Source organism: Hipposideros armiger, unplaced genomic scaffold, assembly GCF_001890085.2.
Source record: "Hipposideros armiger isolate ML-2016 unplaced genomic scaffold, ASM189008v1 scaffold_525, whole genome shotgun sequence".
Lineage (NCBI taxonomy): Eukaryota > Metazoa > Chordata > Mammalia > Chiroptera > Hipposideridae > Hipposideros > Hipposideros armiger.
This window is the reverse complement of record NW_017731875.1, coordinates 631440-654338: the sequence shown is the minus strand read 5'-3', so window position 1 is coordinate 654338 and position 22899 is coordinate 631440. Positions and strand designations below refer to the sequence as shown.

Genomic DNA, 22899 nt, shown 5'->3' with positions numbered 1-22899 from the left:
TCAACTCTAATTGAAAAATAAATTAAAAATAAATAAATTATGGAAGTCATTTAGCTCAGGCGGTAGGACTCAGACGAGACAGCTTCCATTGGACAGCTTCTTAAGACTGCACTTGAGGAAAACATTTAAAACTGACTAGCCCTGATCCTAATTGGCTGTTCTCATTTTCATTATTATTTGCTGACATGAAATAATGTCCACTTTTATATGGCTCTTACCAAATCAAAATAGACATTAGCTGCCACTTTTGATACACTTTATTCACTACAAGTGAGGTAATGATAGTCTACAAACTCTACAATTAACAAAGATGACAAGCTTAGTAATCTGTCTCCCAAAGGTGGTTTCTCAGGGCCGGCTGAGTGGCGCGATGGTTAAGAACTCGCTTGGGATGCCAGAGGGCCCCGGTTCGGATCCCACATAGGAGGGCCAGTGACACTGCCCTCCACAGCTAAGATGCTGAACAACAGCTCAACCTGGAGCTGGGCTGCCATGAGTCGCCGGCGGCGGCGTGGGCTGCAGTCCCTGTGGCAGTGGGTTGCCATGGGCTGCCGCGTGTAGCCAGCAGCCAGCGTGAGCGGCCAGCAGCCGCAGTGAGCGGCCGTCCAGAAGCCGGCGACTGATCTGCCTCGCCAGAGAAGAGCACAATGATGGTGCCAGCTTGGGCCAGTGAAGCAACGACCTCCACAACTAGATTGAAGAACAAAAAAAAACGACAGCAACTTGTCTGTTCCCCTTCCCCCAATTCCCCAGCGCTGTTCCCCTCCCCGCAATTCCCCAATAAAAATCTTAAAAAAAAGGTGGTTTCTCAGATATAACACATACTCACAATATAAGTCTGTAGAATCATTTGGAATTTGGCAATATGAGTCAAATGCCTTGAAAATGTTCATTCTCTTTCACCTACTAATTCTTCTTCCTGGAATGTAGCTCAAGGAAATAATCAGAAATGAACACAAAGATTTATGCAAAAAAAATAATAATTCCAGAATTATTTACAATTGCAAAAAAGCCAAAAAGGGAAATAGCTTTAATATCCTGCACAGATGACATTAATTAAATAAATAAATGCTTGCTATCAGATATTAGTCAGCCATTAAAAATAATGTTTATAAAGAGTTTTTATTGGTTTGAGAAAATGTCTCTGGTAGAGTATAGAATACAAAGCAGTAAATACAGAAGAAATAAAAACAAATGTTCTACTAAAATCCTTTTGATATCTTTTCTTAGAAATCCATGTTAGTCACCTTACTTTCTTCCACCTGTTATTCAAATACCTGGTGATCCCCCATCATCTCAAGAAAAACTAATTAGGGGAAATGTGATAGCTTACCTGAAATCTACCATCCAAATAGGACTTTTCTCAGCATTTACTTGCATTTTCTCTTTACTAAATTACCTAACCCCTAACATACAATATTTGCCAGTTCAACTTCTTTCTCACAATAACTGTCATGCCTAAAAATTCATAGTTCCATGGGATGATACTTCTTTTTATTATCAGCTACGCATGTCCATCATCACATATGTGTGTATACACAAGTTTAGAGATGCTAACACACAGCAACGTATGTAGGTGGACACATGTATCAAAATGTAGATAATTGGGCCGGCCAAGTGGCTCAGTTGGTTAAGAGTTGGCTTAAGAGTGCGAGCTCTGAGCAACAGGGCCACCGGTTCAATTCCCACATGGGCCAGTGACACTGCGCCTGAGCTGAGCTGTTGCTGAGCTGCCAACAGGTGGCATGGAGGCTCAGCTGATGTAACAACAAGATTGCCTGTTTGATGTGAGCTACACCCATCCACAGCTAAGACTGAACTCGGCACCTAAGCTGAGCTGCTGCTCGGATGGCTCAGTGGATAAAGCGTGCACTTTTAACAACAAGGCTGCTGGTTTGACTCCCGCATGGGATGGTGGCTAGGCCCACCCACAACTAAGATTGAACACAGCACCTTGAGCTTAGAGGCCACGAGCTGCTGACAGGCAGCCAGATGGTGACTGGTGCCCTCCACAACGAAGATTGAAGAACAACTTGTCTGGTCCCCTCCCCCAATTCTCCAATAAAATCTTTAAAACAAACAAACAAACAAACAAAATCTAGATAATTTTATAGGGATAGAGTACTGTTTTCCATCCAAAAATGCTTTGCATTTAAAAATTATATTCATTATTGAAATAAAAAGTCAAAATATCTACTTATATCTAATAGATATAGATTTATGTACTGTTTAATTAATTGTTAAAAAAAATTTAAACATCTATATATAATTTAGTAACTTGCTCACTACTAATTAATTATTCACATCAGAGATTAGTCTAACCTGATGTTCTCTGAGATTGAGAAAGGCAACTCAGCCTGCATTTTAGTCCAAGATAAACTCATCATTGAAATTCATAGTCAGCCCACAATGAAAGGTCTATCTTTTGAGATTCTCCACCTCTTTTTATCTAAATCATTATTTTGCTGGGTACTAGGAGCATTTGTTCTTTTTTTTTTATTATTGTGAAATAAACATTTTTTTAAATTATTTTTATTTTTTTAATGTTAGTTTTAGGTAGTTATCCTTTTCACCCTTCACACAGAAACAATCCTTCTCCCCCATCTACTGCCCTCCCACCCCCAATATCATACTTATCTATTACAATTCCATTGACTCCATTCCCACACTCTACTCCACGTCCCGTGACTATATATGTATATGTAATTATAGTTGACATACAATATTATTCAACATCAGCTTCAGAAATACAGTGCAGTTGTCAGGCCTCTACACCAACTATGAAGTGGTCTTCCTAACAAGACATGAGTCCATCTGGCCCCATAAAAAATATTTACAACATTATTGATTGTATTCCCCAGACTCTTTTCTATCCCTGAGGCCATATGGTAGTTACCAATTTATGTTGTCTCGTCCCTTCCCCTTCTCCCTCATCCCCACCCCCTTCCCAGCTAGCAACCATCAGTTTTTCTTCTGTGTCTCTGAGACTATTTCTGTTTACATTTCTCGTTCATTCAGTTTTTTAGATTCCACATATAAGTGAGATCACTGATGTCTGAGTAACTTATTTTACTTAACGTAATAGTCTGTAGGTCCATCCATATCATTGCAAATATTATGATTTCATTCTTCTTTATAGCGGAGTAATGCTCCATTGTATAAATGTACCACAGTTACTTAATCCAGTCGTCTTCTGGTAGGCATTTCGGTTGTTTCCAAGTCTTGGTATTGTAAAAAGTGCTGCAATAAACATAGGGGTGCATATACTTTTTCGAATTAGCATCTTGGGTTCCTCTGGATAGATACCCAAGAGTGGAATTGCTGGGTCATACAGTAGTTCCATTTCCACTTTTTTGAGATACCTCCATACTGGTTTCCATAGTTCCACCAATCTGCAGTCCCACCAACAGTGCACCAGGGTTCCCTTTTCTCCACAACCTCACCAGCACTTGTTGTTTGTTGATTTATTGATGATAGCCATTCTGACCGGAGTGAAGTGGTATCTAATTGTATTAGAGAAATGCAAATAAAAACCACAATGAAGAACATTTGGTCTTATTTTATCAGAGATCTTTTCATGTTTGTGCCTTTACTCCCTGTCTAGAATGCATTCCTTAAAGAAAGAAGTTATTCTGAAATTGTTTTTATCTCTATTGCCCCAAAGCATAAGACCCAGCTCATAGCAGATATGCAATATCCAACTGGGAAAAAATGTTTTCAAATTATAGTACATATCAACGGTTAATTTTTTGTACTATATAAGGGGCCCTTAAAATGCAGGGAAAAAATGATCACAAATCTGATGAAAAAGAGGACAAAGACATAATTAGAATATGCTTAACTTTTAACAAGAGAAAATACAATTAAGACTACACCAAACACCATTTCTTACTTGTCAAATTAGCAAAAATTAAAAGGATAAACTCAGTGTTGGCAATGATGTGAGAAAATAGGCTCTCACATACATTGCTCATGAATATACAACATAATAGAATTTTGTCTAATTTGGAAATATCTTAACAAAATCCTTATGCATTTATCCTTTGATCCAGAAATCACACTTACAAAAACTACCTTTCAGATATACCTTCACAAGTACAATATATGCATAAAGTTAGTTATTATGGCAAAGTTTTTGTAATTAAAATATTTGAAACAACTTAAATAGAGTCTGAATTCATGGATTTCAAATCCACACCCTTATGCTCACAAGGAGTGCAACAATTTCCAAGTTACACAGAGTTGGGTTAAAGTTACAGTTACCATATTTAGTACATACTAGCTGTTTGTCATTGAGAAATATACTTAACCTCTTTAAGGCTTAATTTCCTGCTCTGTAAAAAAAGGTAATAATACCCATTTCAGAGTTGTTTTGATTATTGAGATTATCTAAATATAACAAAAAGCAATAACTAATGTATTAATGGACATTTTGTTACTATCAAATTTTTTACTGTTATGAAATAGCTGAAATATACTTCTTTTTTGGTATATTTGTGTGCACCTCTGGGAGAACTGTATTTCTATAGGTTAAATGCCTAAAAATGAAACATTTAAATCACAGATTATGCATATTACCTTTTGATAAATCATTATTTTTTCCAAGACAAAAACTTTCTTTTATATATTGTTATTTTATTTTTAATTAGTAAAGAATTGAACTTTTAAAATAGAAAGCAAAATTTCTCTGATTTTTTTTTCCACAAAAGTAACATGTTCTTCTCCAGAATCAAAGAGAGCATCTGCTCTTTTTTATGTAAGAAATGCTTTTATGTAAGTAACAATGCCTTGTAGATTAAGGGCTGAGAATCTGAGATGGCGGTGAAAAAGGGAGGTGTGCTGCAGAAGATGTAACATAGTTTATAGAAAACAGTATCTAGGGATTTGAGGTATTTCTTCTCATTGAGTCCCTACCACTCTTCCAAATCTACTATCTCAGCCCTCCCCTAACATTATCTCAAGTGTTGTTCTCAGTTATCCCTGAGAAAGCCCAAGTGACTCATGGCTTCAATATTTCAATTTGACAGATTTCAAAAGAATTGAAATTGAAAGAACAATGAAAGAAAAAGCTGAAGCAGTTTGTTCACCATCCCACCTGCATTTTTCTAAGCTTCACAGTTCTCAATCCCCTTATTATTTTAAACTTCAGCCCTAGAACAAACATCAAAACTTCAGATGAAAAAACTTTTTGAGCTTTCAGTGTCTAATGATGATCACTTTCTTTATGTATGCTAGTTTTATTAATGAGAAGCCTTTTTTTAAACCTTATTTGCCTATCTATATCCATATTTATTATTATATGGTATGTATATACATATAGGAATTCCATGAGAATATGGGGCCCCAGGACAGATCTGGTAGTTAAGGCTTATGTTCCATCTTGAGCCAGGAAGAAGGGAGAGAGGGATCATGATTTGGGACTTCAAAGGGAAGGAAAGCAATTCACATGGAATGGAGATAGAAAATCAAATGTTTAGTAAATGAACCTTTACTGGGCCATCTTTAACAACAGGATGCAGATTGAACTTTGATCAATGGGCCTTACTAGGTTCCTCCCTGTCTATCAGATTTAGTTCATACTATAATTATCTATGATGATAGCTCCCTTCCTGGAGCAGGTCCTCTAAATGGTTTTAGGTAATTAGGGGGAAGGTCAAAGGTTTTTCCACAGTTTTTTTTCCTTAAAAATAATCAGTTTAAAATAGTATCTCAAAGAGGTTGAATTTTGGGGTTGCAAATTCAGTTCCCCCTCACTTTCTTAAATACCACAACACATTTCTCTTCTTCTTACTTGCATTATTCATCTCTTAACTCGCTTACCTATTCTTCTTAATGTCCTTCATTAAGAAGTGAGAGTAAGAAACCTGGATGTACATGTAGAGTGATTACTCCTAATTCCCACCTACATGTTGTTACCAAATGGCGGGGAGACAAAACCAATTATTTTACAAATCCATTCTCTTCTACTTATACTCAACAGCATCTAGTTCAGCACTTTTTCCTCCATACTAAAGCAATAGCTAGACATTTATTCTTCCTGGATTTAGGCATTTTTACCTCCAGATTTCTTGAACCTGCTCACTGCTGCCAGGTGATCTTTTCTTACATAACATTTAGACATTCAGAACATGTCATTCCCCACCTGCCTCCCTACCATCACACACACACACACACACACACACACACACACACACACACACACTTGATTAAAACTTTTAACTTTTTAGTGGCTTGCCAACAATATCAAGACAAATCAATGGGAAAAGAACAGGGTCCTAGGACAACTGGGTATCCCCATGCAAAAGAATAAAACTGAACCTCTATCTCACACAATAAAAATTAACCCAAAATAGATCATAAACCTAAGTACAAGAGCTAAATTATAAAACTTCTAGAAAAAAATATAGGAGCAAATCTTCATGACCGTGGATTACATAATGTGTTCATAAATATGACACCAAAAGTACAAGTGACAAAAAAAATTGAATATCATCAAAATTAAAAATTTATTTTTCAAAGGATGCAATCAAGAAAATGAAAAGATAACTCCTAGAATGGAAGAAAATATTTACAAGTCACAGAACTCATAAAGGACTTGTATCTAAAATATACAAAGAACTCTTACTTAATAATAAAAACACAAATAACCTAATTAAAAAATTGGCAAAGGATCTGAATAGACATAGTAAATAAAGCTTATAAAAGGATGTTTCACACCTTTAATCCTTGCGGAAATGCAAATTTAAATGCCCGTGAGATACTGCTTCACACCCACTACTGTAATAAAAACACATTAACAAGTATTGGCATGGATGTGGAGAATTAGAACCCTCTTATTCTGCTGGTGGGAATGTAAAATGGTACAGTCACTTTGGAAAACAGTCTGGAAGATCTTCAAAAGAGATTTAAATACATGATCCAGCAATTTTATTCTTAGGTATGTACACGAGAAATAAAAAGCCTATGTTTACCAAAAAAAAAAAAAAAAGTACAAGAAAATTCATAGCCACATTATTCATAATAGCCAAAAAGTAGAAATAATCCAAATGTCTAAAAAAAGGTGAATAATAAATATACAAATGTGGAAAACTCATACACTATAATATAATTCAGCCACCAAAAGAATAAAGTTCCCATGCATGATACAACATGGGTGAAACCTGAAAATATTATACTAAGTGAAAGAATCTATATTACCCAGTCTTTGTCCTAATTTATCTAGACACCCTTCCCCTCTAAATTCTCCTCCCCCAACCCGCTTTTCAAGACCAAGTCAGGGTCATCATCTCAGTGTCCTTGTGGCAGGAAGTTTGGCCTGCTTTTTCTTCTGAGTTGCCGTGTCATTGAAACCCTATAGTCACAGTTCCTAGGCTTTATAAGCTTTGCACTTATTCATAAGGACCTAAAAACAAACTGTTGTGGTCTCAACGTTGTATATGATAAAATTACAGATATAAATTTAAATTATAATCTAATTTTAAACTGATAAATTTCAACGATCTCTTTGCAAAACATGCCACTTTGATGCCAAGTGATTATCTTTACTCACTCGTATAACTTTAGATATTTTTATTTATTTTAATTAATATATTGCTATGGAGTACAGGTGTCTTATGAGTGTTACTGAACACTGACACCATGTCAGAAAGCTAAAATAAAGTGAAGACACTTGAAAGTGTCCTCTCTGGCCTTCAGGTGTTCAAGGCCTCAGGATTTGCAATTCAGTAAGCAAACAGCTAGCTACCTTACTTAAGCCGGAAGGGACACTGGCGACCACACCCCAGGAGTGCAGGACCTTAGGCTATGTTGGGCAAATCCGCCCAATCAACTGCAGCATCTTCTCCTCCCCCTCGACCCGCCTTTCTCCCGCAGAGTCTTTCGGCTTTGGCGGAGGTGGATGCAACTGCAAACCGTCGGCCCTGATCCAGGCTACGGGTTCCAGGTTAGTGAGCAAATCCAGTTTTTTGCCAGCCACCTCTGTCCCCACGAGTCCTGAGAGTCTGACTTCCATGTTGCGTTGGGGGTTCGCGGGTGGAGGAAGAAGGAGGGAGACCTCTGCACTTTTGAGTTGTCTCAAGTTTGGGAAAGGAGCACAGAAGAGGTACCTTGGGAGCTAGGAGAAGTCTGTGTAAACAGTAGTGATCGTTAAACCCTTATTCTGGAAGCTAAAGAATGTAGGGGAGGCAGCTCCGGGAAGTTTTGGTAGGGAATGACAGCAAACCAAGGGACTGGTGTCGATTAAGAGGTCAGCAACCCCTCCCCCATCTCCTGCCTTTTTCCTCCAGGAAGTGAGCAGCGTTTATCCTCCACCCTGGAGGCCCGGAGTGGAGCCATTGCATTCAGCCGGACCTGCGGGCTAGCGGAGGAGCCCTACCTGTCTCCGGATAGGGCAGGGCCACGCGCCGGTTGAGTACGGAAAAAAAAACACCGGTGAGCGCCCTCTATTCCTCAGAATTTATTTTTCAAACTCCTTGGTTTGCTCTGAAGAGCCTTGACCACCTGGTGCTGCTGACATCTAGAGCTTCCTTTAATGTGCCTCGTCACAGGGAGATGTGTGCCGGCCGATTTGTGACTGAGCCACTTATTTGTCACCTCTGGCACAGGTGACAGGGCAGTGAAAAAGATGAGGTCCTCTCCCTTACAGAGTTCATGATATACATAATTTTATCCTTTTCATCCTCACTGCAAATGAGCTTAGGGACAATATTTAATTAATGAATCAATCAAGACAGAAATGTATGGTTAAGAGCTTGGGTGATGCAGTCAGACTCCCTGTGTTCCAATTCCGGCTCTGACACTAGGACGCTGGGTCTGCCCCCCACCCACCACCCCACCCCACCCCACACACACACCTGTTACTTGACCTCTCAGAGCTTCAGCTTCTTCCATCTATAAAATGGACAGAGTAATATTTTTATCCTAGAGTTTTGCTGAGGATTAAGGCACAGGTTTAAACACGTAGGAAGGTGCTGCCAAATAGGCTTACTATTGCTATTACTCAAATTATTGAGTTATTATTGACAAATTCAATGCCTACCTTTAAAAAGTGCACAATTTTTGAAAGTATAGTGTAGGGAATAAAATATGTTAAAAGGCACTATGATAAAAGAAAATAGGACTACTGACTTCTAAACAAGTTAAAATACAACAGGAATTACAAGTGGAATTTCACAGAAGCAGAAAAAAGAAAACATTACAAAAATTTTATAATTTATCCTCAAAAACTCAGTTAATGGATCATCACTCAAGGAGAAGAAAACCTGTGCAGGACAATATTTTAAGAATTTGCGAAGCTAATAAGTTTTTGAAACGGATGGGGTAGTGATTCTTTTGAAGTTTAAAAAAATTTTGAAGCTGATTATGTTTCAATTCAAATATTTATGGAGCGCCACCTGTAGATAATCGATTCCAGATAATAGATTAAAGTGGGATATAATTCTACACAAAGATAAAAATATTATTCCTTGAGTAAAGAAGCCCAACTTACTTTATAAATATAGTTGCTACCTTTTCAGGTGTTTACTTCACTTTCGCTAGAGCTCCTAGCTTGGGGGATAGTCCTGTGCATGTTATTTTTAATTTTCATTCTGGGTGCCCCATCCTGGCCCAACCTTTAATATCTCCTGCCCAGTCAGCAGTGACTTTTATTCTGAAAGCCATTTTGATATCGAATTATAACCTTCTAATAGATGGTTCAGATCTAAATATCTGTCCATTCCCTGGCCCTCCGCCCATCCCCATCCCCATCCCCATCCCCATCCCCACCCCNCCCCTTTCTAGCTATTTTGCACACTAAATTGCATCTACTTGAGAAGGAGGCTGCCTTACCTGAGGCGTTGTTTCTGAAGCCTGAATGTGCATATGAGTCACCTAAAGATCTTAAACAGCAAATACTGAATTGGTTGGGGTGATGTCTAGAGATTCTGTATAAGGTGCTCCACTGGATGCCAGTGCTGCTGTTGTGGTATGCAGGTCACTTGACCTTATTGTGTCATGCACTTCTGATTTAACTGTTCATGAATTTGGCCTCTTTCATTTGCTAATTTGATTCTCAGGCTCTGGTATCTGCAGACCTCTCATCTCTCAGTCCATCCACACTGCTCTTGAGACATGGCCTCAGTCTGAGACCCAGCTGGCCTTCCATGTCTAACCTTTGGACCACTCTCAGCCGCAGCTGGTGGTCTAGGGCCTGCTAGTATGCAGGCAGGGGTTACTCAAACCCTTGCTAATTATACATTAGCTAACTCCTTCACAACTTCTGTTTTCTCCGGCCTCAACTTTATACCCTTTGACAAGAGACAGCAACTCTTACATCATCTGTTTTCTTCAACCATCTTCTGTCTTGAATAACCAAAGTAGTGTACTAGATGGAAAAGAAATATGGAAATATAATTTTAAATTTTCTAGTGGCCTCATTAAAAAGAAGAAAAATAGGTAAAATGGATTTTAATATATTTAACTGAATGTATCCAAAATATTAGGGCATGTAATCAATATAAAAAAACTATTAATGAAATATTTTAGGTTATTTTCTCTTACTAGATCTTTGAAATCCGGTATGGATTTTATATTTACAGTATCTCATTTCCAACTAGCCACATTTCAAGTGCTCAGTAGCCACAGGCGGCTGCCATGTTTGACATCACAACTCTGCTTTATGCTTAGAAGATCAGAAAGGAAAGCCAAGCCTTCAATTTTTTATGATTTACATTTAGTAAGTTATCAATTTCAAGCTTCTAATTCTGAGTATGACATGTATCCAGTTGTGTAACCACCAACATTATCATGATATTTAAAGGGCATTTCTATCACCACCACCACCCCCGCCCCAAATTTCTCTGTGTCCCTTTTCAGTTCATCCCCTTTTCACAGCTTTGAGCCCTAGAATCCACTAACCTGCTTTAAAATAGTATAGTTTTGTCTTATCTAGGATTTCATATAAATGAAAGCATACATTTTTATATTTGCTGTTTAGCTTTGTTCATTTTGGATAATGCTTTTAAGATTTATCTTGTATGAGGGCCGGCCGAGTGGCTCAGTTGGCTAAGAGCTCACTAAAGAGTTTGAGCTCTGAGCAACAGAAGTTTGATTCCCTGCCCTACTTGAGCTGCTGCTGAGCTGCCAACAGGTGGCAGGATGGCTCAGCTAAAAAAAAAAAAAAATTGATTTACCTTGTATGTACCAGTAGTTCCATGCCATTGTTTGGATATACCACAATTTGTTTATTTACCACTTATGGTTTTATGGATTATTTCCAGTTTTTGGTGATTTTTGCATTGCATTTATGAGGCAGAAACTCTGTCCTAAGAGAGTCATGTATACCAGGTGTACTTTTGCCTGAAATAAATGTATGTGTATATGTTTATGTTGGGGGGGATGTTGTGGACCTTCAGCTAAAATAGTAAGTATAGTATCAGCAAAAAAAAATTGAAGACCTTTTTTTAAAGATCAGTTTTATGTTCCCAGCAGAATTGAGAAGGTACAGAGATTTCCCATATACACTCTGCTCCCTCACATGCATAGCCTCCCCCATTATCAGCATCCCTCACCAGAGGGGCACATGTTTTATGATTGATGCACCTACATGAACACATCATAATCACCTAAAGTCTGTGGTTGAGTCTTGGTGGTATACTTTCTGTGGGTTTGGACAAATGCATAATGGTATATCTCTATCATAGTCTCATAAGAGTATTTTCCATGCCCTACAAATCCTTTGTGCTCTATCTATTCATGCCCCCACCCCAACCCCTGGCAACCACTGATCATTATTTTTATAATTTTGCTTTTTCCAGAATATCATATAGTTGGAATCTTGCAGTATGTAGCAATTTCAGATTGACTTTTTTCACTTAGTGATAATATGCAATTAAGGTTCTTCAATGTCTTCTCATGGTTTCGTAGCCCGTTTCTTTTTAGCAGTGAATAATATTTATTGGATGGATGGACCACAATTTATTCACTTGTGAAGGACATCTTGGTTGCTTCCAAGTTTTGACAATTATGGATAAAACTACTAAAAATATCTGTGTGCAGGTTTTTGTGTGGATATAAGTTTTCATCTCCTTTGGGTAAATACCAAGGCGCATGATTGCTGAATCATATGGTAAGACTATGTTTAGTGTTATGAGAAACTGTCTTCCAAAGGGATTGTACAGTATTGTTTTGTTTTGTTTTTTCTTGCAATGTAGCTGTCTGGTTTTGACATTAGGGTGGTACTGGCCTCATAGAATGAATGAGTTGGGAAGCATTTCCTCTACTTCTGTCCTCTGAGAGAGATTGTAGAGAATTGGTATTATTTCTTCCTTAAGTCTTTCATAGAATTCACAAGTTAACCCACCTGAGCCTGTTGCTTTCTATTTTGAAAGGTTATTAATTATTTATTGAATTTCTTTAATAAAAACAGGCCCATAAGATTGTCCATTTATTCTTGTGTGAGTTTTGGCAAACTGTGTCTTTCAAGGAATTAGTCCTTTTCATCTAGGTTACCAAATTTGTGGATATAGAGTTGTTCATAGTAGTCCTTTACTATATTTTTAATGTCTATCGGATTTGTAGTGATGAGTCATGTCCCTTCTTTCATTTCTGATATTAGTAATTTGTGTCTTCTCTCTTTTTTTTTTTTTTTGTAAGCTTGGCTGGAGGCTTATATATTTTATTGGTCTTTTCAAAAAGAATTTTTTAACATAACAATTTCACCAACTAACACATTTGTTTCTGTTGTTATGCCTGGTGCCAACATCAAGTTTACCTATAAGCTCAGCGGTAACTTGTAGTTTTAATCCCACTATAAAGTTAATTGCTCATTTCTTGTGTTAGGTACAGTGCTAGGATCTGGGCCACACACACATGATCAAGAGAGATTGGGCCTCTGCCCTCATAATCCTGATTTAACAAAGGTGATAGACCCTCATAGGCTAGTGTTCTAAGTGAGGTTATGTAAGTATGTAAGGAAATGTTAAACCAACTAAGTGCCCAGTGGGTGTGGTTAATTTGGATAAACATCAGTATCTTATGGTAGGTAAATACTTCTGTAATACTGATTAGTTGGTTGGCCTTCATTATTTGCTAATAATTTTATTCTGTACCTTTATAGAGAAGCAGAAGAAAGAGGAGTAGTAAGAACTCTGTAGCCTGCGTGTCTGCCTTCAAATCCCTAATTGACTACTTGGACTTCCTTCCTAACCTCCCTGGGCCTCAGTTTATACAACTGTCAAATGGAGTTGCAGGGACACTCAATGTTGTTACAAGGAATTATTGAGTTGTTACATGAATAGTAATTAGAATATTGCCCAGTATCTAATAGGCTTCAATAAATACTTGCCGTTACTGTTACTATTACTAAACTGGGCAAAGCTGAACAGGTCCAGGACCTGCAAGAGCACCAGAGACCACTAGGGAATAGCACTGAGGTTCTGTTTTCAGCTCATTACAGCCCCGGCAATGCCCTGTACTTGCCCTGCTCAGCTAGGTATGCTGTGTCACACAGAATGTTTTCTCTTAGTCTGGGACACTTTCTCAGGCTTTTTCTTCTATAAAGACCTACTGTTATTGATGGGTAATTTGATGTTTTTTTATCCATCGGGAAAATTGGTGCAAATAACAGAACCTTGTGTCCTCAAATTATACCCACACTATGTTGTCATCAGTGTACATCTGCCTTTGCTGGTAGGCCACACAAAGAAAAAATTTGGAATTACACCTGTTCTCAGCTGCCGTGTAGCCTAGTCTGTACATGATGGTCACAATTCAGCCTGGGGCTAATGTGCCTTTAACTACACAGTGCATTTGTGAGTTTGCTTTTCTTCAGTGGCCCACAGGAGACTTCAGCTAGGCAAGCAGAGAAAACTGCTTTCCATAAAAGTGATTCAATGCTGGAATAGTAAAACTAAAAACAGAAAGGAAGGAGAAAGGGAGGAGAAAAGGAAGGAAGAAAGGAAAGAAGGAAGGGAGGGAGGGAGAGAGGAAAGAAAAGATTCTCAGTGTGATTTAAAACAACTGTAATCTAATTTAACAACTGAAAACTTCCAAGAATGAGAAAAAAGATGCTCTGCATCCATCTTAATTCAGCACAGACAAAAAATAAAGTTAGAGTAAGTTGTAGCATCTCTAGTTGTCTAGTCAGAGAAGTGCCTAGCTTTCTTTTCTTTTTTTTATTAGTTTCAGGTGTACAAAACAATGTAATAGTTAGACATTCGCACCCCTCACAAAGTGATAACCCCCCTCCCCCAATCTACTACCTCTCTGACATTGTATATAGCTGTTACAATTCCATTGACTCTATTCCCTATGCTGTACTCCACATCCTGTGGAGATATATATCTATATCTATAGATATAGATATATATCTATAGATATAGATATCTATAGATATAGATATCTATAGATATCTATATATGAAATTATAGTAGACATTCAGTATTATTCAGCTTCAGGGGTACAGTGCAGTGGTCAAGCATTTACACTGTCCATGAAGTGGTCTCCCTAATAAGACAAGTACCCATCTGGCACCCTACAAAATCTTGACAACATTATTAATTATATTCCCCAAACTGTCTTTCGTATCCCCATGGCAATCTTGTGGTTATGACAGTGCTTGCTAATCCCCTCACCTTCTCCCTCATCCCCACCCCGCTCCCATCTAGCAGTCATCAGTTTTTCTCTATGTCTTTGAGACTATTTCTGATTAATTTGCTTATTTATTCTGTTCTTTAAATTCCACATATAAGTGAGATCAGATGGTATTTGTCTTTCTCCGTCTGACTTATTCTAGCATTCTTAACTGCCTCTTGTATCAGGCACTCGGGAACCGCTCACTGGGTAAGGTCCAGCTTTCTCATTTTGTCCTTAAATGTCATCTTATTAAATCTTGTTATGAATTGAGATAGTGGACTTTTCTCCTAGATTCGAAAGAAGTAAGAAGATATGAAAGGGGTGAGAAAGTGGATCATTTATTTTTATAACAAATGTTTATATAGACTTTGCTATCCCTATCCCTGATAAAAACACTGAAGAGGCTCTTTTCCTTATGGTAACAGAGAAAGGATCCAAAGAAAGGATCAAAGAGCTGTGACAGCATAAGTGTAGTGATAACTATTATAGTTTTTAATTGAGGCTATTCTACACATTAGCTCAGATAATTATTACAAATATGCTATAAGGAAGGAATTGATTTCAGCAATACACAAAATATTAAATCGCATCTCAGATCAGGAATTAACAATGCTCCAAAGCTAGAGAAAAAAATTCAGCATTCAGACCTGGGTCTGTATGACTCCAGCGCTTGTGCCTTCTCCTCCACCCCACACTGCAGAGCAAAGGAAGCAGCCTGAGTCCCTGGGATGTGACTCAAGAATAAAACAGAGAAGGAACCAATAAATAACTCAGGAAGAACTGTAGGATGCCTTTAAATGCCAGAAGGAAGGGGAATATCGTGCAGAATCAGTGCAGTCAAAAAATGAGGCAAGCACAAGTCAGGATATGGATAGAAACAAGCAGAGGCAATTTATGACTGAGTGCCACAGCCAGTGGTATGGGTGGCATGAAGAAAACTTCTCCCTCTAAGGACCAGACCAGCCACTCTGCTAGGCTGCTTAACAACTTGAGACTTGGAGTTGCATAAAACTGGATTGTAATCTTCACTTTGTCACTTTGAAACTTTTGGTAATCGAATATCTTATTAAGAAATTCACTTCAAATTCATAAAAAAGGTATTCTTAAACTCCCCTGACGGAATTACTGTGGGACTAGATTATATAGTGCCTATAAAGAGTTCATCCATTGCCTAGCACATAAAAAGTGATCGAAAATGGTATCTATGGTTATTTTCTGCCTTCCACTATCCTTTAAAACAAATACTTTCATGCACACATACTTGTCTACATTAATAATGTCTTTGTCTATGTCTTCAAAAATAGAGTTGCCCCCTGCAGGGAATCTAAATGACTTACCTCCTTGTAAGTACAGTAATGCCTTGGTTTGCGAGCATATTTCATTCTGGAAACAAACTACTTGTATTGCAAGACATCGCTCGTTTACCACGTTAAAATGTATTAGAAATGTTTGCTCGCCTTGTGGAATACTCGCAAACTACATTACTCACAATTCAAGATTTTACTGTATTTGTTTTATTCATCAGTATCTCCCCACGCCAATGATAATCCTATGCCTGACTGACTCTTAGATGCTCACCCGTAGCACGCCTGGTGTAAAAGCTGTGGGGCTGGGAGGACTCTGAACTAGAAGTCACAAGATAGCCTTCTTGTTTTCCTCTCATACAATTTTCTTATTGAGATATAATTCAAATACCATAAAGTTCACCCTTTGAAAGTATATACAATTCAATTTTGTTGGCATAATCACAAAATTGTTCAACCCAGGACCACTGTCTAATTCCAGAACATTTTCATCACCCCTAGAGGAACCCCAGTCCATTAGCAGTCGCTTCTCATTCACTTTCCCACCAGTCCCCAGCAACCACTAATCTTTTGTATGTCTATAGATTTGACAACTCCAGACATTTCATATAAATGGAATCATGCAACATGTGGGCTTTTGTGTCTGGCTTCATTCACTTAGCCTAATGTTTTCAAAGTTCATCCATGTTGTAGCATATATCAATACTTTATTCCTCCCTTCCCTCTGTTTTTACACTTTTCTCCCATCAGTGATTCCAAAATACTTCGTACAAATGCTATAAGACAACTTTGTCCCAGCCACCCAACCTGCATACCTCTTCCTCAGGTCTTTGTCTGTGAACTATCCTGTCACTATGTGGCCTCGACTTCCCCACCTACCCCCTTTCTCCCCCACATATGGGCCCCCCTAAGGGTCCTGTCAAAGTTTATGACAGGCCTCTGTGAAATTTCTTCATCAAATGGGAACTTTCCCATTTCCACAGTCCTAAAGCTGTGTCTGTGCCTGACTTTTACCGCCTTGAACACTTGACTGGTTAAAGGTATGAGGTTGAAGCAGAGCTTTGGACTACAACTCTGGCCATGTTAGGTTATGCCAGCTCTACAACTTACAAGATGTGTGATTTTTATAAAATCACTTAATTTCTCTATTTCTTCATCAAAGGGCCACGAATACTCTTATTTATTCAGATTTTCCCTCTGAGGGATAAAGAAAGCAGTGGAATGTGTTTTTAAATCACAATTGTGTTAGTTGTAAAAACATTATCTTACGTTATTGTGGTCATTGTTTCTTTGGATTTTTCTGTGACCATGAAGAATGCAAGAGCTCTGTGTGGAACACAGCCGTTAGAAAGTAGAGGCATTCTCACAGTAAATGACCTCTAATCTTGGCGATCAGGTAATGGAGGGCAATGCCACAATGATGGCAAAGAGAGGTGGAAAAGCTCTTGAGAAAGTCTAATCATCTATGGGAGCATGAGCAGTTTCTCAGTTTTTACTCATCTAAAGTTACGGTCCTGTGGGGCAGGTACTGTTACAGGTCTGACGATATGATAATAAACAAAAACAGTTTCTGAACCCATGGAACTTCTATTCTGGTGGGATGACAATTAAAGGTATATATTAGGTTGTGATAAGAAGAAAAATCCAGCAGGTAAGTATATCGAGAGTGATTGTATGGGTGGCCGAGCCTTAGCTAGGCTCAACAGAGTAGACTCTTCTGATAAGGAAACGTGTAAGAAGACTTTTGATAAGGGAACATGTTGAATGAAATCAGAGTCATGCAGATATTAGGATGAAGGGTCTTCCTTGCAGCAGTAATAGCAACTGCAAAAATCCTGAGGCAGCAGCGTGTTTTGGTGCTTTTAACATTGAGGGGGTGTTTTGGTGGGCTGGGAAGAGGCCAAGCAGATGGTGGCTCACACAAGGCCACGCCTCTCCGAGGCCTCAAGTTGTCCCTCCATCCAGTAGGGGTAAAGGAAATCATAATCTTTTTTCTAATGAGGGTCAAATTGATGTCTAATATGAGTTGGGGTGATGAATATGTTTGAAAATACAATGAGAAGCTCTTGTTAGCCTAGGAGTCTGACCTCTTTGTCCAGGATAGTCAGCATCCTTTTCTTTCCCTCCCTTATTTTCTTACTCTGATCCTTTTTTATTTGCCCGTCTACCCAGGATTCTGTGAGCAGGAAGCACCTTAGACACCAGGCCTGGGCAGGCAGGAACCAGGAGAATGGCTGCAATGACTTCAACAGTACTGGTGGACATACAGGAGGAGGTGACCTGCCCCATCTGCCTGGAGCTCCTGACAGAACCCCTGAGCATAGACTGTGGCCACAGCTTCTGCCAAGCCTGCATCACAGAGAATAGCCAGGAATCGGAGATTGACCAAGAAGGGGAAAGGAGCTGTCCCGTGTGCCAGACCAGTTACCAGCTCAGGAACCTGCGGCCTAATCGGCACCTGGCCAACATAGCAGCGAGGCTCAGAGAGGTGGTGTTGGGCTCAGGGAAGGAGCTGAAGGTGATTCTCTGTGCGCACCATGGAGAGAAACTCCAGCTCTTCTGTAAGGAGGATGGGAAGGTCATTTGCTGGCTTTGCGAGCGGTCTCAGGAGCACCGTGGTCACCACACGTTCCTCATGGAGGAGGTTGCCCAGGAGTACCAGGTGGGAGCCCACACGGAAGGAAAGTCAAGAGGAACAGAGTTCTTGGCAGGAGATTTTAACTTCATCATCTAATCTAATTTCTTTGTAGTCCTCCTATTTAGCTAAAGGAATGAACCTAGAAAATGCCCCCCTGGCCAATAGTAGAGACATTGCCTCTTTCTTATTGCCCAGGTTCAGCTCTGCATGGCCTTTTGAGTAGAGGATGCTACTCGGGGCAAATAATGGTCTTGATTGATTGAGTATGGGGGCAGTGTTGGCAAAGAGAGAAAGGACTAAAAGTACTTCATGGTCAGGTTCTTTCCCCAGAAGGAAGAGAATCAGCCTGTTCCCATTGGTTTCTGTCCTCTGTGTAGATGAGTAAAAGACACTTTGGCCTTCTCCGTTTTTTATCTCAGGGCAGGACAGGCTTCTGATGTCAGCATAATCTTTAGCCCATTCATTCCATGTCTAGGCACTGACACAGTCTAATACTGGACCCTGCTTGACTCAATGTGTTTCTTCCAGGAGAAGTTCCAAGAGTCTTTGAAGAGGTTGAGGCAAGAGCAGCAGGAAGCTGAGAAACTAAAATCTGTTATCATAGAGAAGAGAACATCGTGGAAGGTAAAAGAGATTCTTCCTAAAGGTGTGCTGGGACAGGAATCTAGGCATGGGAGTCGAGGGCAAGGAGACCTGGTCCTTCTGTCCCCAGTTTGGCTAGAAGAGCTTCCCTTTGCCTAGTCCTTCACTGCAGCCCTTCCACATGAGGGTATTGTTCTTGGTGCAGTGGGAGGAGAAAAGGAGAGTTAGTCAATGAACATATCAAAAGGGAACCCAGGCTTTTTAAAGATAATCACATAGGAGAGGACCATGGCCATTGGCAGCTCCTAATTCTTGATTCTGGACTTTGTTCTACAGTTTCAAGCTCTGAAACTTGGAAAGGCAGGCTAGACATAGGCCAGTCTTTCCTACCTCCGTACTCAAAATTGGATGGGAAGGCTGCTTGAAATCTAAACCTCACCCAGGAATCCAAGTCTATCTCTAAGAAGCCTAGATAAGGCTGCCTGGGGCTAATGTTCTGAGAAGAGTGGGAGAGAGAATGGAAGAAAGAGCAGGTTCTGTTCTTTGGAAGAAAGAAGCAGTGCTTAGCCTGATTTCCTATCATTTAGAGAGGAGGCCCTCAGATCAATAGGCTAGTAGCCTCTTTCTCTCCCCATGTCCCTGAAGAATCAGATGGAGCCTGAGAGACACAGGATCCAGACAGAGTTTAATCAGTTGAGAAGAATCCTGGACAAAGAGGAGCAGCGACAACTGAAAAACCTGGAGGAAGAACAGAGCAAGGGGCTGAGTATTATAGACGAGGCTGAGGATGAGCTGGTCCACCAGAGCCAGGCGCTGAGAGAGCTTATCTCAGACCTGGAGCATCGGTGTCAGGGGTCCGCGATGGAACTGCTGCAGGTAAGACTCGCAAAGGAGCCCCGATCTGAGTCAGGTCAAAAAGATACTAACTTTCCTACCCCTCTGACCGGAGACTGATATCCTGTCAGGTCAAGAGCTAAATTCCTTGGACCCTATAGTGCCTCTTCCCTATTAAGCTGTGCAGAAGTCATGGATAAAGCATGAGTAATTAAAAGTACAAATGCTAAGGGGATGTCTCATTTTTATTTATTAAATATAAACTGTGGTCCACAAGATACAGCCACATGTTCCTTGGGGGAACATCTCCCACCTCCTCAATGTTGAGAATCACTGGCCATTGGGCACTTGTTACCTTGATGCTGTTTTGGGATTTGTCAGGTACTTACGCCCAGCTTAGTCACAGGAAACACATACCAAGCTCAAGTACTTAGAGGTCATGTAATCACCAGCCCTTCTTTGCTTTCACTGTCTTCTCTAGTGCAGAATCATTTAACACATTGTCACAGAAGTTTGAACTGGTCTTTTAAGACACAAAGAAGCCTAGGCTTTGGTCTGTGTGTGATGTATAAATTGGGAGAATGCAAGGTGTCAAATCCAGATGGATTTGATAGTGGAGCTTAAAATTTGATGGTGGAGGTTGAAATCTGAGGAGCTATTTTTTACACAGAATGAACAGTATGACTATGAACTTGAGGCAGAATGTACCTTGTGACTTTCTGGAAGCTCCAGGCTGTTCCGTATTTTTTCTTTGTCTTCTTGCTTTCGTCTTGCTGTCCCTTTGCTGCTGGAATAATCATTTCTTTCCTTACTCTTGGGCTCTAGTGCTGGGGTCAAGGGGTAGTTACTTCCTACCTGTTGGAGCTTTTCCTCATTCACTGCTTCTGGTTTCACATCTTCATTTTATTCTTCTTGCCCATTTTTGTCTTCTTTGATGTTGGGTTACTCTTAATGCCTCCCCTCCCCACCTTGTTCTAGCCCCTCCATAGACTCCTCAAACTGTAAAGATTGCTCCGTAAGTGCAAAGGGATCATCTATTTATATTATTAGTGCCTGTCTAAGGTGCTTGTCGAGACTCTCACACCCATTAGTATGACTTCCCAATGGACATTTTTAACTTGAATGTTATCTCAGTCAATTTCCCTAGAACTTGCTCATCGCAGACACATTCTTCCTTCTCTTTTCCATACCTGTTTGACATTGTTGCTCATTAAGATTTAATAACCAGATATAAGCCTACAGCTTTGAAGTTTCAAAATGTGAGCCCTGAGAATAAAGCTGACATAGGAGAAATAGCCATGCGGTGGCTCCCTCATTGGATCATTTGAGTTCCTCAGTGCAGCCATTGCTTAAAGTTGATATAATCCCGGATATTTGGTGTAAGTTGACACATCTACCCACTCTGTCACTTTCCATATGTGAGCCAGTTTGAGTGTTTCTGAACCAATAATAGCCCAAAACAGAAAAAATTGTTATTCTGTGTTATATAGATCAAACCATCAACCTTTCTTCAGTCATTGAGGAATATAGAACAGAAGTTAGGGAGACCAAATAGGCCAGGAGGCAATTCTGTTCAAGTGGAGCAGGCAGTGGCAGGGATGGTGGTGAAGAGCAGGTGGCTAAAAAGAGAATGTGAAATGAATTGGCTTGGTCTAGGTGGGACATCAGGGTGAATATCAGGTAGTTTTTAGGACAGTAGTTCGTCTTAATTTGGTGACTGTATGGATGCTGGTATCATTGAAGAAGATGGAAGATAACAGGAGACTTCATGATTGCAGGAAAGTAAGTTTTCTTTTAAACATCTTAAGTTTGTGGTGCCTGTGGCTCATTTCGTGGGGTATATAAAAGAGATCTGAGCAGAAGTACAGCTTTGGGAATCTTCAACATGTGTGTTTGTTGAAATAAAAAATAAAAAAAATAGATGAAGTCAGCAAAGTGAGCGTAGAAGGTTAGAGGAGGTGAGGTTTGGGAAACAGTCACATTTCAGGCCCCTGTATCCTCCACAACCAGAATGTAAGTATTTCGAGGACAGAAATTATGACTTAATCATGTGCAATTCTCTAGGGCCAGGCATTGCCTGGTGAACAGTAGATGATGTACATATATAACATTTTACACACACACACACACACACACACACACACACACACACACACACACACACACAAAGAGTTATAAAAATAAAGGTTTTAATGAATGAATTGAATCATTTCCTAACATCCCTACATGGGATCTAGGAACTGTCTGCTCTGAGTTCTTATCTGTATTATGTGGACTCCACATTAGGGCCATCTTTATTTTCATCATGTCACTGTGTTGTAGGGATGGGATGAGGAACATGGATGAGGCTGTATGAGAGGGCACAGCCTATTACTCCTTGACTTAACCTGTTTCTTTCCTCCCTAGGATGTGAGTGATGTCACGGAAAGGTATGTGCAGAAGAACATGAGGTGGTTCCTTTGGACTGACACAAGATTCCTGTGCCCATAGAGTTATCTTGTGGTCCATGGAAAAGGGGAAAAAAATCACAGGGTAGGGAAGATTTAGGACTGTGGTTTCTTGAGTTGCTCATCATGAGAATTTTTGGGTTTCCAAAAATAAAGGGAATCACCCAATTTATATGATAGGAGAATTTGGGTGATGGGAGGTCACAAACTGGGGACAGAAGTGCCCTTAAGAATAAAGGATTGCAGTATCATTGACTCCCCTAGTACCCAGTGATAGAACTACTTTTCCTCCATAACTGCTTCCAGCCCTGATTCCAGTTTTTAGCTACATCAAAACAGACAGGGCTTTTCTTTGCCCATGTGGGTTTTTTTTGTTTTTTTTTTTAAGATTTTATTGGGGAATTGGGGGAGAACAGCGTTCGGGAATTGGGGAAGGGGAACAGACAAGTTGCTGTTCTTTTGTTCTTCAGTCTAGTTGTGG

At 39.6% G+C, this 22899-nt stretch overlaps 1 protein-coding gene across 3 annotated transcripts in view; it reads left to right on the top strand.

Moving 5' to 3' along the window:
- The first annotated feature begins 18089 nt into the window (after positions 1–18089).
- The window catches only part of TRIM6 (tripartite motif containing 6), a 7623-nt gene continuing 2813 nt past the window's right edge, over positions 18090–22899 (top strand). Inside the window, exons 1-5 of one of the 3 annotated variants that reach the window (XM_019668448.1) lie at positions 18090–18405; positions 18484–18579; positions 19084–19179; positions 19783–20013; positions 22378–22400. In XM_019668448.1, the coding sequence (XP_019523993.1) occupies positions 18148–18405; positions 18484–18579; positions 19084–19179; positions 19783–20013; positions 22378–22400 (704 nt within the window). In that variant the 5' untranslated portion in view covers positions 18090–18147. Of the gene's footprint in view, positions 18580–19083; positions 19180–19782; positions 20014–22377; positions 22401–22899 lie in introns of all 3 variants that reach the window. The other 2 variants (XM_019668446.1, XM_019668447.1) reach the window with 2 other exon arrangements.